General features: G+C 41.0%; 1 protein-coding gene across 1 annotated transcript in view; it reads right to left on the bottom strand.

The window, feature by feature from the left end:
• Window positions 1-377: 377 nt before the first annotated feature.
• The window catches only part of SYNPO2 (synaptopodin 2), a 72,429-nt gene continuing 53,440 nt past the window's right edge, over window positions 378-19,366 (bottom strand). The window contains exons 3-5 of the mRNA XM_033060730.1: window positions 18,580-19,349; window positions 13,346-15,525; window positions 378-3,897 (exon numbers count right to left, since the gene is read on the bottom strand). Coding sequence (XP_032916621.1) covers window positions 3,334-3,897; window positions 13,346-15,525; window positions 18,580-19,349 — 3,514 coding nt within the window. The 3' untranslated portion in view covers window positions 378-3,333. The remainder of the gene's footprint in view (window positions 3,898-13,345; window positions 15,526-18,579; window positions 19,350-19,366) is intronic.

The raw sequence follows: 19,366 nt of genomic DNA, 5'->3' as shown, positions 1-19,366 counted from the left end.
GGTTAGGTGCAAGTAAAGTAGACAAGGAAGTATAGTAAGTAGATTTTAGTTGCAGGTTTTTGTGGTTGGGGTGAAAAAGTTCAAACAATAAAAGCGGTTCTGGTGCTATTATTTAACTTGGGTAGATTGTGCTTCACTGCTTTTCCTTCCTCTGCTTAGTCAGTATGGAAATGAAATTCCACTAAATTCGATAAGTTGCCTTTTGACCTGATGCTGATTTAAGCTTCTAGAAGCTCATACCAGCACGAGGTCACCGACAGGCAAAGTCAGTGAGTCTAAAAATGGTGCAGAAAAAAAAGAGATTAGGCTTTACTTGGGTTCAGATTATTTAAACAAACAGACAAGAATTTAGGGAAAACAAAATTGTGTTTCTCATCTGATTGGTCAAATCACTTTATTATGTGATACAATTTACATCGCTGGCATGCACTGTCAAATAAAGTGTCCTTTGCAATGAGCAAAAGTCTTCAGAAGTGAAAAGTCTTTTATAAAGATAACACAGTCTCTTGCTACTAGGCAGAAATGCAGTGGGAATAGATATTTGGTTGTGTTAAAGCACACCAAAATGAAAACAAACTATGAACAAGAGTTGTGAACATCACCATCTAACATAACTAAAGAAACTAAATTTTCAGTTATATTGTGTATGCAACAGAGACACCTCTGAGGGTGAGCACAAAGCCAACGATTGAAAACACCAAGAGAAGTTTCTCTTCACATTTACTGAGCAGATCTGTGCATTCAAAAGCAAATGTATGAAATACTTGCATTAATATATGCAGAACTCACAAGTCACAACTATTTGATAGAAAGATGCTTTGCTAGTGGAGGAATGGGGTGAAGGACACAAAGTGGAAAATGTCAGGGGGTCCTTGTAAAGCTCTGATGCATTAATATTTCATTTACTGCTCCGGGCCTGCTGCTTTCTTCGAAATCACTACATGGTCTCAATCTGGATTTAGCCTGATTTTCTTCTAAACAAGGCTGTGTGATCTGTCTGCATGCCTGCCCTCATGTCTCTCCTCCCATTAATAACTTCAGAAATGTTTATTAGTTCCATTTCTCTGTGGCAGAGGGACAGATCTCAGAGACAATCCATTGCCCACAGACTTTGTGAAAATAGACGGCGTCGGGGAGGCCAGATCCACTTAGCAGTGTTGCTATTGAGGGAAATGCTGCACTGGGAACTCTTTCCATGTTAGATATAGGAGAATCCATATGGGAAAGAGAGCTAGGAAATCCTCAGCAGGAGGAAAAAAAAATCAGGAGTAGGACATGTCAAACACCCAAATTAATCTACGATAAGATACAAAGCCACGTGAAACTCAGCATCAGGAATTTTCATGTTCACAGAAGTACTCTGAGATTAATTCCTACTTGTGAATACAATGAAATTATAAGGCTGCACATTTTTTGTTCAAGAGAGGTTGACAGAAAGTCAGTGATCCTGTCTAAAACTCTTCACTTCCATGCTTTTGCGTATTTGGGGTGGGGAATTCCCAATTGTGAAAATTTACTCTGATTATGTGCATATATAACTCTGAGGTGCCAAGCTCATTTTCAGCCATATAATGGCAGCCTTGTTCATGTAATTTTTCTAAATCACTTTCTATTTTTTTTGCAAATTCATATTGTGAAATAAATCTGTAAAGTGCTATAGCAATATGATCCTATTCTAAAGATTTACCCCTCTCACATCTTCATTTCCTGACTGGTCAGAAGGATCAGTTAAATTTTAGGGAGACTTCTGTTTGGCTGCAGAATTTCTGCCAACTTAAACTAATTAAGGCTATATTTTTCCTGTAATTATTTGCTTTTAGGAGAAGTTCCAGCTCAACTGAACATGGATTTAATTTTCCTTTCTCTTTCCTACCAATTACATTTTAAAATTGCTATGAAAATTCTTTGCAGATGGGAATGCTTTGTACTGTATTTTTTCTTTCCACATCTATGTTTTAGTTCTTTCTTATCAAATCCCTTCACTCACAGTGACAGCCTTGCTGAAACTAAGGATAGCTAATAGTGCTTCTGCAGTAATTTCAGCTGACAGATCCTTCAAGAATTCCCCACAAACTAAGGAGGATTGACGGCACTTGGTAAAACTCGGGGTGTTCATTTAATGCTTTAACAACATCTATACTACCCAGGAAGCTTGGAATGCATACATTTTTAGCCACATATTTCTATTGTTTGAATAAGCTGCAAATGCAAGGTATGTCTCACCAACAAAAATTACTCAGATCCATCAACACCACTTAGGTATAACCAACCCCCAAATATTTGCTCCTAGACTCACACCGTGCACCACGTATCAGAAACCCTCTGTCACATGCCAATTTCTGTGTAGAGCAGGAACTGTCCTTGCCAAACAACTTATCTATGTCTTCCCAACTGAGGATACAACCCAAAAGCTTTCTAAACATTGAGCTACCTTAGAAACAGGAATGACTGCCCAGCCAGTTGGATTACCAGGCACTGGAGCAGTAAATGCTCAGCAAATAGTGCATTTCACAGAGAAATAAAGGCTGTTCAGCCTCTGACTTGTTTGATAGTTTATTACAAAAATAACTTGCAATCCAGTTTAAATACACTCCTCGTCTCCTTTGTTGTTCAAGTATCATGGTATTGATCTCTATTAACAATACCTTTCTTCCTGGTGTTTTCAGATTAATTACAAGATGTAAAACTTCATTGAAACTGTCTTGAAATCCATCTGAAGTGAGTGACTGTGAATGATTTCCTGTGGTGATTCAGGTACCATTGCCACAGATGTATTTTAACTGTTGCCACAGTAAAAAATATTCATGATTTAGCTCATTATAGAAACGCAGTAAAAAACCATATGGCAAATAAGCCAGTGCTTCAAAGTTTTCCATTTCCATCAGAACTTTTGCAAATCTATGTTTAGTAACTTGGAACTCATGTCAAACATACTCAGAAAGCCTACAAGATCCTTGGTTTTAAAATGCCCTTATTTTACTCCTTTTTTTTTCACATTAGCTTAACTGCAAGCATTTTTGCTGTCACTTTCTACATCCTTGCAAGATTTTTGCATCGAGTTCATGGATTGCCCCACTTTCATCTCCCCCCTCACCCCAAGAAATGCATATTTTTGCCTTTTGACAAACAGAACAATCTTAGGTGTAAAACTGAGTCTATTCTAGAGGCTGCTAGCACTGCAGTCATGTGAAAACTGTGCTCCATTCAATTTTGTCTCCTCATTTTTTTTTACTTCAGAGATCACCAGGCCAGCAAGAAACTTTCCTTCTCCAACTCAAATCTTAGGGCTTGCTGAGCTGGAGGAAGGGAAAATGCCCCAGGCCCTCCAGCTGCTCATGTTGGACGCCTCCATCCCCTTGGCTGTGGGTTGTAGTTTGAATCAGCTGTTGACAGGCAATAGTCAGACCTGGAATCCATGGACATTATATCAGGATCCGTCGTGGAGCGCTGGGTGCAGTAGGGATACTGCAGCTTAGGGCCAGCCTGGCTGGGGGCACTTGGGCCAGACAGGGAGCTTTTTTGGGGTGATAGAAGGCCTGATTGCTTCCCTCCCAGTAAGGCTACACTACCACTTGGGGCTGGAGGCTCGTAAGAAACTTTAAGTTTCCATTCATCCGGTGGCTCAGGAAGCGTTTTCCTGCGAGCGGCCGATACCACGTTAGCAGCAATGGATTCCTGCATGCTTTGGGGGGCAAAAGCTTCATCCACCAGGCCAAGGGGAGATCTGGCTGCTGCTTCCCAGGGAGTCAGTCTCTTGCCAGGCTTGTCAGCTGCTGTGTCTGGCTTGCTGAAGTAGTCAGGGGCAGGCTGAAATACAAGAGGAGAAGTAGGAGACACGGCTGGAGGAATGAATGAGGAAGGTCTCCCAGGAAGCGATAATGAGCGGCCACTTCTTCCCTAGGAAGGCAAAATACCAAATACAGTTATTAAACAGCAAGAAAGGAAGCCCCTTCTCTTCACTTCCAAAGTAGAATAAAAGACCCTGAAGGCACATGACATCCTGGCAGTCCCTTTTTATGTCTGTGGGTATCTTTTAGAGCTTTAATTTACTTGAAAGGCAGGAGGCAGAAAAAGAAAACGGGAACAAAGACACAGCAAATTGAATTTTTTGAGGAAAGTAAGCAGACCAAAGACAGACGCAACTGTGCAGCTTTCCCACTACTTAGCTGGTTTCCCTTGCTCTGAAAAGACCATTCTTAATGCAGAAGAGAGTCATGTTGTGACAGTTCTGCCTGTGTTTACAAGATTTTTTCTAACATTAGGCACAGCCTAATTTATTTGATAACAGGCTGTGTTTAGGACATCTGTCCAGGAGCATATCTTTGGCAATCTCCTTTTAAGAAAGACTTTTCTTACTTGAAAATGATTAGACTTATCCTAGTTTTCACTTTTTGGGGCACAAAAGTGAACACAAGCAATTAAAGGCGTTAATGCAATCATTCACTTAATAGCCTTAATATGACGCTACTTTTGGCTTCTTTAAAAGGCAATGCCCTCGGAATTTCAGTACATTCCGACCCACTTATAGGAGCAATCCATTCATTTTTGACAAATCCTAATCTTCTTAGTAATGCAGCACTTTGAAACAGACACTGTGCTGGTGAGAAGGTTCTGCTGCAGCAGCCATTTGGCAGCGCACAAAGCAGGTACAGCCTGTCCCCAAGCCAGACCTGCTCTCTGTGTCACACAAATCACCTCCTTCTTATGAGTCTCTGCAAATGTGGCTCCTAAACTCACCCCTTTACACTCACTGATTCATGTCCTCAGGCTTAAATGCCTTTAATTCTGAAATCTGCTGTGAAATTCCTGGCTCTTTTGGCCAGAGGCTTTGCTAGAATTTAATCAACATCATTGCCTTGTTGTTACTTTTCCCAATGAGCTTCCTGTGAGCATGGACTAGAGAGCAGCCAAGCAGGTGTGTGATCATTCAAGGTATAGCTGATCCAGCAAAGATTCATATAGAAATGTCACATCTTAAGTTTTTCTGCATTTAAACCACTTGAAACCACTGCTTCAGGTTTTAGGTCACACTGTAATATCAGCCTTCTGTATGAGAGATGGAAACTGAGGAAGAGACTTCAGATTTCATCATTTTCAGTTAGTTTGGTTGGGCTTAGCCTGAATCTCTTTTAAAAAGTGTAGTGACAATCAGAGGTTATGTCATGAGAGTTCTGACACGTTTCACAACTGATGCTTTATGACAGGACTATCCTTTCAGCTCTTAGCTATGACCAGCTATTTCCAGTTTGCATTTCCAGAGAGAAAACTCCCCAACACTATTAATCCCACCCACAACCCTATGTTAGAAATTATTCAGATAACCCAAACTACAAGAAATTATGTGGTAAGTAAGAATATAAAGCAAATGAGAAGATAAGGTTGCAGAGAGGGATGCAGAAGTTGATCAAGCAGGTCCACCTCATTGTCTACTTGTGTTAGATCCTCTCAGGAGGATTCTAGAACAAAAAAGTTCCCTTTTTTCAATGGAAATTCCAGTTCAAAGCCCAGTGAGTAGGATTTCAGAGATGCAGAGGGAAATGATACTGTTGAAACAAATGTGGGATAAAACATCTGGCTTTTCAAGTTATTTGGATGAAGATACTGTTTAGTCTGTCCTGTTCAGAAAAAAACTCCAGAGTTCATCAAGTTATGGAAGTATCTTTTTGATGTAACCATAAGTTATAAAGCAGGAACTCATTTCCTTTGTCAGAGTTTAATCAGAGAGTGATGAATTATTAACTGTGTTTCACTACTTTTTTATCAAAAAGAATCATTCTATTGTATTATTTAGGTAGAAGTCCTGGTCTGAGCTTCCATTTCTCACTTGATAGCTTGTCTTTAGAAAAAGTTTTTTTTGTCCCAAACCATGTATTATTTAAACTTTATGTAATGAAAAAAAATTCTCTCTGAAATGCTGCTAGCTCTGCAGTAAATGCCACAGCTATTTAACAATACAACTACCTAAAGTTTTGAAATAAAATGGGAAAATAATTTTTATTTGAAACTCTTGAAGTATTTTACAGCAGACTAAAACATGAAAGAAGAAATTTGGCTAATGGCTGGGAAGGGAAGGAATCTCACCTGTCTAACAACTAAAATCTTGTCAATGGCTGCACTGAGACCAGGAATAGATTAGAATCAGATTGTTCAGGCCTGATCCTGATTTCCTCAAAGCTGTCTTGTCAGGGCTTGATTCTGAAAATTTATTGTGAATTTTAAGACTGGAATCTAATTTATTCTCAATTCAGATTGTTTCTAAATGTGGTGTTATTTCAAGTGAGAACAATCTTGTTTTCATTATTTGTATACAAACTCATGTCAGCCACCTCACATAAGCTTTGTGACAAGATTTGTGACAAATTTTGCTTTTGAAAATAAAGTCCTTTTTAGTTGTCAAGTGATGGTAGAAGAGGAAAATAAATTATTAGAATTAGGCCTTCACTACTGCAAAATGCCTGAATGGTTAAAAAATGAGACTATTGCTAACTTGTCATAAATTATTTAGTTAGCTCCCTTTGCACCTGTGCAAATGAAAGAAAATCAGCTTTTCATTATAATTTAATCTTTATCCACATGCAGTTCTCAAAATACAGTACATTTATGCCTAGAGAAAGCAAATGTCTGAAACTTTTGGCCACGGGCATCTTAGATTTTCTTGGAATAAACTGTTTCTTTCTTGTAAGGAAGAATATTTGCTGCCACCTTCTGGATTTTATACTGCACCACCACCAGTGCAAAGTTGGCCCTATTTTCTGACTTTTCTACCTAGAAATGTGGTACAGTGCCTGCTCCAGAGCTGGCTTGATACAAATCTTTGTGTCTGAAGTGTCCCACATGTCAGTGTAAATGTCCCCGTGTGAACATTGACACTGAGAGCCTTATGCGGGCTCAACAGGAGCACTGTGATTTTCCAGCCTGTTCCAGCCCTATATCCTGTGAGGGTTTTATTCATTCCTACAAGTATCTGGTGGTTCAAACCCCCTGTAACACTGTGCTCCATGATAGTATTCCAGGGTTTGTTTTTGGGGGTAAAATGCTGCCTCGAAGCAATGCTAGTGAAGTTGGAAGGTCAGCTGGTGCAAAGCTCTGAAATGAAAGCACCACTGATTAAATTTCAGGATTTCTGCCCCACCAGTGCCATGTCAGGGATTCATTTAGGAAATATTAGGGTTCTCTAACATAGGAGTATATTGTAAAAAAGGATGCTTTTTCGATTTGAAATTCATAGCTGGTGACTGAGGATTCCCTTTCTGGAATTCCACCTGGAGTCTGCCAGCTGTTAACACTCACAGAGGGATGTGTAGGATCACACTGACAGAGTAACTGGTGCATGTGCTGCTGGGCTCTGGGGATGCCTTGAACTGGACACCCAGGGCCACAGAGTGTCCTGTGTCAGTGCTGCTCAATCCATGCATTGTTTACTCATTTGTAGAAGGCAGCAGTGTAAAGATGAACTCTGGTTTTTGTATGAAAATTTTGAAGAGTGTGCATTGAGAAAGGAATGGTGCTGAGCATAGAATGATGTCAAAACAAAGTAGAAAAGTAGCAAAGAGTTGTTTGTCAGATGGGCATCCCTGGCTGGAGTCCTAGCAAAAAAAACATGGTTGCAGATTTCTGGCCACACAAACCAAGGAGGTTGGATTAAGCTGACACAAGTGCCTCGCTTTGCAATCCAAGCAGCAGTGTTTAATATTTTTTTTCTCATAATTCTATATACACAGTGTCAGGTGCTTGCATCAGTACTACTTCAGTACTTTAGGAAGAAAACCAAGTGTACCCAGATACCAGATATTTTGCTTTTGTTTGCAGTATAGAGCCATCAACCTGCATAGTGAGGCTCTGAGAAGTAGCATTCTCACAAATCAAGGACATACATCATTAGCAGTTATTTATGAGGTTTGGGGGAAAAAAGAATTTTTCTTTAAAAAAACCTGAAAATATTTCTTCATAGATTTTTTACTGTATGGAAAATTCTGCTCCTAGTATAGATGTGCTGAATTCTTTGCTTGTCAATAAGTTGTGCTCCATGTCACCCTTTGTAATCCAACATGATTTGTTCTCTAATGTTCTTCCTTTTCTTCTGTTTCTTGTGTGTTCCTTAAAACCATTACAATCTGCTGTGTCAGATCTAGGTGGAAACATCAAGAGAAACACTCCATCTGTTCAACAGTTCAGTCTTGACACCTATTTAGAAATGACCTGGTTATTTTCAGGTTATTTTATAGCATCTTATCTTTTAATAGCCTGTAATTATGAGGGTAGTCTCTGGTTTAAGATTTCTATCATAAAAACGTACAAAAGAATCAGGATTCTTGTTTGAAAATGCTGGTTTTGCATTAATTCCCCACTCAGGAAGCCTTCATCCAGATAGTCTATCTGCAAGTTCAGGAAGTTATTTTCTCATAGCTGAGTTTTCTCAGACTAGGGGAGAAACCTGCACAGATGTTTCACATGCACTGCAGTTAAAAAGTTTGTCAAGATCAGTACAATCAGGAATAGATTTTTCCTTTAAATGCTGTAGAGGATAACTGGAGACTTGAGTAGCACATAAAGAAAAAGTCTTTGCCTGCCTTACTTAAGGAAGCAAATATTAAACTCATGAGATTGCTGTCATATGGTTTGTCTTAGCTTGTAAAGGAAGAGTTCAAGTCTGCATCTGTAGAGATAATTTCAACACAGAGCTTCAGGATTTTTCCTACTTTTTAAATCATTTGATAAAAACCTGGAGTGCTTCCTTTAGTAAGCAACCAGCCTGAAAACCACTTGTCAAACATAACTCTTGAGTGATTCTGACTCCTCCTTTATGTAATGACATACAAAAGCAATGTCTACTGTAAAATAAGACCAGTTATTGTCACGGGTGCTGTGAAGTTGTGATGGTGGCACCAAGACTGGTGAAATTACCAGGCTCACATATTTTCCCAAGAGATCTACCAAGGGCAGTGAATCATTCAGAGCTTCTGAATCCACAGGGTTTTGAAGATCTTGTCAAGCTTCTTCATATAGTGTTTCCATTCCAAGCTGAGCAGAGTCATTATAAAATACCTTCATGCCAAGCTGTGTAATTAAGATTTGCACTTGCTGTGCCAAACCACCAAAGCAATCAGTGGAATCCCGGGTGTTTGACTTCAGGTAAAGAAAGTTGCATCATGTAAAAGGGCAAGACTGGAAGAGGGAATCTTTTTAGAACCAAAGGGTTTGGAATTTTAAAGCTAGCAAATCTGGAAAAGGATCCTGGAAAAAAGAGAGGAGAAAGATTTTGCATAGTGTTAGTTGTTGTCATTTCCCTGCTATTCCCCTGCCTCAGTGTAGTGAGCACTCCCCACTCCAGAACAGCTGGAGCAGCAGCAGTGATGGTCAGGCTGGTCCTTTGTTGAGCTCCCATCCTGGATACTTGGTAAGCAATGCTCCTCCCAGGTCACATAACCTGGTGTGAACTTCTCTTTATAACTGCCTGCAATCTTTTATCAGAGCTCAACAACAAAAACAAAAATTCAACAGAAGTCTGGAATTAGCTGTCACTATATGCAGAATAGGTGAGCCCCTCTTGCTGATTGTTCTTTTACCTTCAGTATTTCAAAATCCTCTGACAAGTATTTTATCCTGTATAGTCACTCTTTTTTGTGGAGTTTTGTCCCCCCAGCTTGCCTCTCTCTAAACCCAGTAGTATTTTCTCTCAAAATTGCTGCTCTGCCACTTAGCACTAATTTTTCTATCTGAACCACACACAAGCTCCACACTTCCTATTCTTTTTTGAGCCTGCTGCTACCTCAACCTCTTGTTTTTGTTTCTTCCTTAGGAGAGCAGAAAGCAAAAGAATGAGGCTTACTTGTAAGAGATGATAATGTTTATGTTATAAATATTCCTACAGGAAAAATTCATGTAAATATCTTTCTGGTTGTTTCATAATATATTATTTTTTGGCAAGCAGGAACATGGTAAGAGTGGTTCCTCTAGAGAAGGGAGGAGGAGTTCAGCAGCTCTTTGTTAAAGAACTAAATTTTTGTCTTCTATTTTTGCAGCAGAAATTTTAACTTTTTGTCTGAAAGCCACTCATCTCCAAAACAAAACTTTTCAATTCAGTTTTATAGCAAGATGTTCATAACTGAATCATAAATTGAAGGTATATTAACCCTTGATTGAGGTGGCTGTTTTTATTAAAAGGCTGTCTAGAATATGAGATCAAAACTGGTGCATTATAATATTTCCAGTCTGTGCTGTAATTAAATGTGTTAAAACATTTAAATTCCTATTTTAATGTGAACATACTGGAAGTATTGTTAGTGGTGGCTTAAAATTCACTGTTAAATATGCTTCCATAGCAGATGACAATTGCATCTTGGCAGTCCTGCCATATTACATAAAATAATTCTAATAGCTTTTTTAAAAAACCATTTACCAAAGCTCACTGCCCTTTCCAAGTGAAATTTCAGATGGCTCCTCTACACAAACAATTCATTTCCTTGACATTTCAACTACATTTGATGTTATCTTTAGCTTTTCATCTGGACCCATAGCAATGAGCAGCTCAGCTTTCCTCTGAATATCTGCTTCACAAGAGATTATATCTTGGATAAACCTGTTACTGTAGGTAGACCAGTCTTTTGAAATATTAATAAGAATTAAAGACTTACCTGATTAGTAAAAAGAGCCTTGAAGCCAAGTTGGATCCAAGTCCCATGTGTGTAGAATGAAGGGTATGTAAGAAATTGAATTCAGAGTTGAGCTTTGAATGAGATTTTCAGAAGATCTGAACTGAGTTAAGACCACTAATGTCATTGAGATTTTTGTTTTTAGCTCTTACTGGAGCTTTTAAAATGCTTCTGTCATTGTTCTAGGCCATATAAAACACTTATATTTGAATATTCAAATTTGAAAATTTAGCTTTTCAGCATAGATGCACTTTCTAAGCTCCTGTGTCTCGTAGCCACAGGCATCAATATCTTCATTTGTGGAGAAAGGACAATATAAATCTGCTATAAATCTCATAGGGAAATATCCTTTTGCTGGTGGGGTGAACAAGTACAGAAGTATGATTATAATTTAAAGATTTGCTTTACAGGGGGAGAGCAGGCAAAACCATGGAGGGCAATATGAGGCTGATTGGATTTCTGTGTCTCTTCACAGCACTACTTACCTTTGGTGGGGAATCTTTTTTCCAAGTGCATACCGGTGTCTTAAAGTCTACCTAAAATAGTGTGTGCAACTCCAGACTGAACTTGGAAAGAGGGGAAGAAAGGAGGCAGGAAAGGGAAGAGCAAAGGGGTGAGGAAGGGGAGGGAGGAGATTTCATATTAACAGGCTAGCATGGGGAATAGACTTCCCCCAAAATTACACTGGCAGTGTGTACATGGAAGTGGAACAAAGAAACAGCAGCCAAATGAAAGAAAAAAGCCACAACAGGCAGAGAGGAAAGGGACAAGTTTAATGATAGAAGAAAAGTACAGATATTGACAGTGGAAAACAGAAGGGAGATCTCCAAAGGACTAAAATATTGCTACTTTCTATTTCTAGGTAAATGCAGTAAAAATATTTCTTGAGTTTTCCAATTTTTTCCCTCTTAATTTCCTATTATTTTTCTGAATTTTAAGGGGAAGATGAACCCCTTGGTAATTTTCTTCTAATGCAGTCAGTATCCCAATCTAAAATTTCAAGGGGACAGCAGAATTTTGGAGGTCCAAAATTCATAGGAGTGTTTTTTTATTGGTTTGATTAGAGTTTGAATTCAGCCTGCTTTCTGCATGTGCAACCAAATGCATTCTTCTCATCTTTGATTGCAGTTTGAGTTACCATCATGAGACCAAACTACAGAGATTTTGTTCATATTTAGGAATGTTTTCTTCATGAGACAGATAGTTCTACAAACCCTGCAGAATGATATTCAAGGTCCATAATCTGGTGTGTAACTAGCTGAATGATCGTTTTAACAAATATAGCAACAGATTTTGCCACCTTTATTCACAGATTTATGCTTTAATCTTTAGCTTCACACCTGGGATGGATTTTGATTCCCTTAGTTGTGAGAAACAGCACCTTGTTTTAGCCCTAGCACCACTGATGCTGATGAAAGCCATGCTAAACTACTCAGATATTTGCTCTATATTCACTGCAGGATTATACAGTACATTTCAAGACCACAGGCTCTTAAAAGTTTTCCCCAGTAGCAGTATTTCAATCCTTAGTCCCCAGTATGACAAGTAAAAGATAAAAGACCAGAGTAAAAAGATTTAAAGTGGGAAGAAGCACTGTAGAGGCCCAAAAGAAAATAATGAAATGTGTACAAGAGGCCAGTAAGAAGGCATGGCCATAATCATGATTTACTGGTAATTTCTGTGGCACAGAGTACTCTGGGGGCAAGAACCAGCACTCTGCACTATAGGTAGCCCTCCAGTTCTCAGTCACTGGTGCATTATATTGCAGCTGCAAAACCCAGCTCACCTCTCTGACTGCTCAATAATTCTGATTTACAGGCTTCTCTCATACTTGCTGGGCTCAAGGCAAACTCTGGCTAAAAATATGCCTGTATGTGGGATGTGAAATTTCCCCAAAATGGGAAAATTTAAACAATTTGTCCAGCTGTCTTTCCACCTCTTTTTAGTCTTCATAACACTCCAGCATCTCTTATAGCACATTCTCTGTGAAATCACAGAGGCAATTAATGATTTTGGATCACAGCTGATCCACATAGCTTACAAGCTAAGCCCCTGGCTGATCAATCAGATTCCTGTGGAAAGACCTTCGAGCCAGGAGAGATTCTGAGAGAATTCCATGAGGCTCTGTGCAGGCCAAAGGTCTATCCAGTTGTGTTCTGCTAGTGATCAGTCAGAGTCTAACACTGTATCTATTTTATGCTGTGTTAATAATACATATTACTATTAGTTAATAAGGCACTTCTTTAAAAAAAAAAACAACCACCAAAGTCCTCAAATCCCTAGGTCATTAGAACACAGTTGGGGAGAGGGACAGGAATAAAGCTCTTCTCTGTTAGTCTGACATATCAGGAATATTGCTCAATGTTTCTATTGCTGTAGTCCTAAAGCAAAAACCTAGTGTCCTGCTCACTTCATGCAATGGCACCTCTCCATCTCAGGGTGTCATGTCTATAAAGCACCTGATAAAATGCATAAATGTGCTAAAATTTTAGATCTAGTTTGATTCCTTTAAAAAGTTCAAATATTTTGGACCCAGATTTGAGGTGATACATCTGACATTCTTAGGTAAGCTAAGGAATACCACTGGCACAGTCTGTGTGCCAGGTGACCACTGCAAACCAGTGACTGCAAGCAAACTGGACACTAAGTTTCTGCTACCAGGTTTACTCTTGAATAACCGATGGCTTCCACACCTGTGCAGTGACGCCAGCTTTCTTGGCTGAAAATTTTGGCCTCGGAGCAGTAAACAAAGAGGATGTGGTGGTTTCTGGCTTAGAGAAGGCAGAGTAGCCTGTGGGTGAGTAGGATTCATTCCCTGGCAGAGAGGCGTTTGACGGGAACGAAGGTTGGGAGCCGTAGGCTGGCACGGAGTAGACCGAAGAAGGCCGGGCCCTTGTGGGAGAGCCAGCACCAGGTGGAAGGTAGCTAGGTAAAGGCAGTGTTTGCTTTGAAGTGGACAGCTTCTGCTTCATGGCAAGGCTTTCCTTAGGAGGTTGGAAAGTAAATAAAGATGGATCGAGTTGGTAAGGTTGGTGTTTCATAATATCCAGAGCATTGAGACCTTTCTTAGGTTTTCTTTTTGTGTTCTTGGTAGCAGCAGGGGCCTTAGAGGAAGGCTTGGTAGCAGCAGGAGGGTAAGACGGGCAGTGGATGGGATTATAAGCTACGGGTGGAGGTGCTCGGACGTTAGATGAGTATTTCCAAGAAGCTGGTAAAGATGGAGTTGGAGATGAGGCTCGTGCCATGTGTGCCTGCACAGTCTCTGAATCCACCACGTACTTCTCCATTCGGGAATGCCTCCTGGCAAACAGCTGTGCTCCTTTCCCACTCATGGCTGGTGGCATCTCGAAGGGAGGCTTTGTTTCTCCAGCACTTGGGGTGACTGGTGCTGCCTTGGGGGCAAGGTTTGGACTCGCCAGGCTGGCCTGAGGCCCTTTGAAAGGACCAGCAAGGTCCAGAGTGCTCGGGGGATGGACGGGAGAAGGAGGATACTGTGGAGATTTGGGTGGTGCAGGATACGCTGCCTGAGGTGAGGCTGGTGCTGGGAAAGAAGGAGGCTTGTTGGGAGCCGCAGCTGAAGGTGACCAAACTGGTGAAACTGGAGTACCAGCAGAAGGAGACAGCTTGAGTGAAGGCTTTGGAGCAACAGGAGGAGGGGCCTTTTGTTTAGATGCTTGAGTCTGCATGAAATTGCAAGCTTCTGCTCCTAAACTGAGGTAGTCTTCTTCAGGTCCTGACTCAAAACCAGCTCCGGTCCCTTTTTTGCCCTCTGCGTTGTGTACAAGGGACAGCAGGGCAGGATTAGGACTTACTTTGGGTGCATCTTTGAAATTGAACATAGGTTTGGAAGTGCTTCTTCTCTTTGCCTCCTGCAGTATGCCGGTTCTTTTGGCTGGCACGGCAATCCTTTCGTCCCTGGACGCGATGTGTTCCGTGGGCTCGGGGACGGTCCACGCGGGCGGGGCAGCCTTGCTGGCCACAGGAGCTGAGACAGGTCTGTAGAAAGCCTCAGCTGGTGGGCTGACAGAGCAGTAAGGAGGTGGTGCTGCTGCGTCTGAAAGCGAACTGGTGACATTTCTTACGGGTGAAAACGGTGCAGCCGCTCGGTTTTGAACTCCAGAAGGGAAGGGTTTTGCTGTTTTATTCAAAGATGCTGCCTTTTGGGTTCCAGAGGACTGGAAAGAGAGGTTTGTGCCAGGTGCTAAGCCAAAGCCATTTTGTTGTACCACTTTGCTGTGATTCTGGCTCATGTCTGTGTAGCTTTTGCTCACACAGGTCTGCTGTCTCGACATTTCCTCCTCTTTTGACTGATAGATGGAAGAGCTCACTTTCTGGAAGTTCTCTGTCACGGTGGTTTCCCTGTGCTCCTCTGTCTGCACTGTGCTTGCCTTCATCTCCTCTTGCTCTGCTGTAATCTGATCCATCCTCTGCCGCCTCTTGGCAAACATGAGGGCCCCTTTCCCTGTGCTGTCTGCAAGCGTCTGCATCTCCTCTCCACTTTTTGCCTTCTTCTCCACCTCGAGCAGACCGCTGTCCCAGTCAAACGTCACGATCTTACCGTCCTTCTCAATGTCAGAGAAAAAATCTTCATCTATTTCCGACTCACTCGTTGCAAGCAAGCTCACCTCAAAAGTGTTTTCCTTGTCCCCCTCTTCACCTTCACCCTCTTCCCCCTCGTCCTCGTCTCGTTCTAGCTCCCCAGTCCCGTAGCTGACTAAAGTGTATTTCCTCGCCCTTTGGCGGCGCTTCTTGAACATCAACACCCCCTTGGAATTGGGGTTGGGAGCTGCTGTCAGCAGCAGTGCAATACTTTTACATTTAGATTTGGCTTCTTTGACCTGCTTCTCTGACAGGCTCTCGCTTCGTCGGAGCCCTGTGGAAAGAATCAAAGTGCACGTTAAATTCATGCAGCCCAGGAAATTACAAGGAGACTAACAAGTGCATTTTTCTGTACTGAAATTTGTTAAATATGAAAACATTTCTTTTCTATGGGAGGTTCATTATACTTGAGTTTTTCTCACAGTATCAGCTGTGTTATAAATTCCATACCCAGCATTCCTTGGAAACACACCCATGCAAGTTCAAAGGCTACATCCCTTTCTTTAGGACTCTCTTAGCTCAACAGGAACATTACATGTGTCTTTATTTCTAGCATTCTTAATTTTTATTCCCAGCACCAAGAGGCAAGTGATATTTTCTCATTTATCCCATTTCTGGTCTGCTATTTTCCAAGTTCCTAGGCTTACAGCAGCCATTCCCAGCCAGGCAGGCCCACGGCTGCTTAATGTCTGAGACCAAATGAAACTGAGCAGATTCTGTCTGACAGTGGCAGCAGCTTCTGCCATTTAGGTGCTTATTTTAGGTATTTTGGTGTTCTATAAATTGCAAACTTGCTAAAAGTCGGTATGCTTCTGTGTATTAGCTTTAAAAGCAAGTATAGATCCAGAAGGGCATACACAGAAAATATCAGCATTAACTTTCAGCCCCTTGGTAGATGTGGGAGTTTGTCCAGGGTACTCAATGAAAGCAGGTTTCAGTCTTTTAACAAGCATTACTTGCCTGAAATAGAGGTTCTGTAAGATGTAAGATATACAGAATATTTATTTTGGAAATGTGGCAAGAGTGAATACACATTTAAGAACAGAACCATGGAGACTTATCTAACTTCTCAAGGTATTCACTGGAGTATCAATGACAATGTTTCTGAAAGCATAAACTACTGGTCATGTGAAAGAGGAACAAATGCAGCTTCAAAGCTGATGGATGGACTGGACATCAGCCTGACTGCTTCCTTGGAATGGGACATGGAGCATGTGCCTCATGGGGCAGTGCTAGTCAGCTGGTGTCCCTGCTGCTTCCCTTCCTTGTACTCTACCACTGAATTTCATCAATGACAGCCTCAATAGCTCCTCCCTTCAAAAAACCTGGAATATAAAGCTATTCCTGACTAAATCAATAGTCATGAGGAAGAAACATGCCTCTGATAGAGGAAAGTAGAACAGTTAATTGTGTAATATCTTTTGATGGTGTAAATAAAACAAACTTATTAAAGAAAGCCATGCTATGTGTTTTCTAGCCATGATCCTTTTAGCCATGTCACTAGATGGAGTCTGATACTTCTCCTATTAAAGACAATTGGAGTTTTGCCATTATGCCAGATGGTTGCACAACTGGACCAGTGGTCCTCACAAGAATCTATCAAAGAGAAAAGAGCATGGCACCCAAACCAACAATTTGTAATATTTTATTGTTGGAGAGCCAAATCACAAAATCCTTGGCTCAGTCCAGTCACAATCCAATTGCTTACAACAGTCACTAAAGGTATTTTCCAAAAGTATGGGTTTTAGTGTTAGAGAGCTACCTATTCAGGTAAATATAATCTGAATAATATTTACAGAGAGAATTTCTGCTAAAGAGATCAAACACCCACAGTAAAAGTTCTTCTCTAGTTCAGACTTAAATGCTGCATTATAACTTCTATTTTTGCAGAAAAGATGTGTAGTGTTTGCTGCACACAGAGCATTCACTATGCTTGGAAACTTGTTTTTTCTAATGCGTAGATTAATAATAATAATAATAATAATGCAAAAAAATGTATTAAATCAGTGGTTCCTAAGGGTAATGCCACTAGTTTAGAAGACACTGAGATTGTCATAGTTGACATGGGAAAAGGACAGGACTTCTGTTCTTCTTGAGAGTTTATCAAGTGAAAAGTAGTTAATTCTTTGTACTTTTGCCTTTTGAGACAGGCACTGCAAGTAATTCCCTAAGAAATGCAGGCACAGTCCCACAGTTGGTCCTGACTTGGCAGCCAAAATGTGAAGCATGTGCACTTTTCTTTTATACTTCATTTAATATGCCCAAAATATGTGGGTTGCATACAGACACTTAGGCACAAGTAACTGCCTAATCCACTTGCCAATGAGACACAAATGGTTATCATGCTAAAAATATGCTTCCAGAGGAATTAGCAGTGGGTTAGCAAAGGAGTTCCAACACTGCATATGAAATAGTTTGTTGCTACAGTATCTCACTGCACACATTCAAGCACCTTTGACATACTGCTACTAAATCCCCAGACAGGATTCTTCGCATTGTTGGGAAGGAGAAAGCGACCGATAGAAAGGTCCCAGATGAATAAAATAACAAAGAAATAAATAGATTAATTAATAAATAATACATGTCTGCACCCAGTTAATCAATATTGGCTCCAGTGGCAAGTTTGCTTCCATGTAAACTTCTTGGACACATTTTGAAGCTGACCTCTGGGTCTGGGAGTCAGGAGAAATAACATGTTCACTTTACAGTCTAGAGAAGGCTGACAAAACCAAAAGGATCATGTAACAGTTATACACATGCTGGTGTCTGTCAAAATCTCTTCTGCAGACAACATCAAGCTTTGCTGCTAGACTTTTTCATTAACTTTTCAAAGCAGTGGCATGGCTTTGGTTTTAAATGATGCAAATGACAACGCAAAGCTTTCGCTATAAAAGGAGAAACCCACAGGGTTCACTTAGACATGTGCAAGCAACTTGCTCTTTTTGTTAATATTTTACAGATTGCCACTGAATATGAGTTAGAAGACCAGCAGAGTTCAGCCCTTTCTGGAGATGTAAGAATTTTTAATTGGACAAAGTCATGAGTTAATTTCAAAGTGGAATTCTACTAAGCAAAGTTATTCAGCAGAGTTAAGGCATGGGCACACTCTTGGCTCATCACCAGGAGCATTGTATTACCCTGAAAAAAAAAAAATAAAGCAAGAACAGAAACATTGTTTAAAAGAAAAAAGAGAGAGGGAAAGTTAGAAAACTGCAGAAAAAAATCTCTAAACATTTTTTTTTCTAATGCATTCTAAATGCTGAAATTATATCTAAAGCCACAAAAGATGCCCCCAGGCAGTGCAAATGATTAGATGGGACATACTCACTTGCGTGCCTTGCCCTGTGCTTGAGAGGTCTGTGCTCCTTTTCCGAGGGCTTGCTGTCTTCTCCCTGCACTGTGCCTTCTGGTGAGATTGCAAAGGAGAGGAGGGAAGGAGGTGCTTCTGACTGCCCTCCTTCTACTTGAGAATCAACACACCCCCTTTCAGACAGAGACCTGGCCGCTTCCTTCTCCCTGTCTGAGCAGTCCAGGATCACCTCCACCCTGGGGATAGATGGAGCTGCACCTTGGATCCTCTTGACCTCCTTGCTGCTAGAGAAGTGGACTACTTTGTTCGACCACTGGATGTTGCCCTCCTTCCCACTCAGGGGAACTGCGATCAGGGGGCTGCTCCCGTCCTGGTGTGCACTGGCTGCTGTGCCTGAAGGGGGACACTTTTCTGTCCCCAAGAGAGTCACAGCAGGAGCACTGGTGGCCTTGTGTGCGTCATTTGAGAGGGACAGCTGCAGCTCAACCACAGTACCTGGCCTTTCTTCCTCGTCTGTCACGATCACTTTGGGCGTGCCTATCACTTTAGGAGGAATTCTGTGGCTTTGTGTGGTCTCTTGTTTTGTTTCAGAAAAGTGTGTGTTGCTTTCTGCTGCTCCGTGGTGAGTCCCACTGTAAATCTCTGTGATGCATAAATCTCCATGGGGTATCTCTTGTGTTGTGTTCATTTGCAGTGTGGTGCTCTCCCTATAGTCCTCAATTTTTATGTTGTCGTGCTTCCCATTTTCTCTTTCAGCATTCAGGGTTTCATTTATTCCGCTGGAGGATCTGCACATACATAAACA

The sequence above is a fragment of the Catharus ustulatus genome, chromosome 5, assembly GCF_009819885.2.
Source record: "Catharus ustulatus isolate bCatUst1 chromosome 5, bCatUst1.pri.v2, whole genome shotgun sequence".
Classification (NCBI taxonomy): Eukaryota; Metazoa; Chordata; class Aves; order Passeriformes; family Turdidae; genus Catharus; species Catharus ustulatus.
Note: the sequence above shows the minus strand (reverse complement) of the source record. Positions and strands in the feature narration are given on the sequence as shown.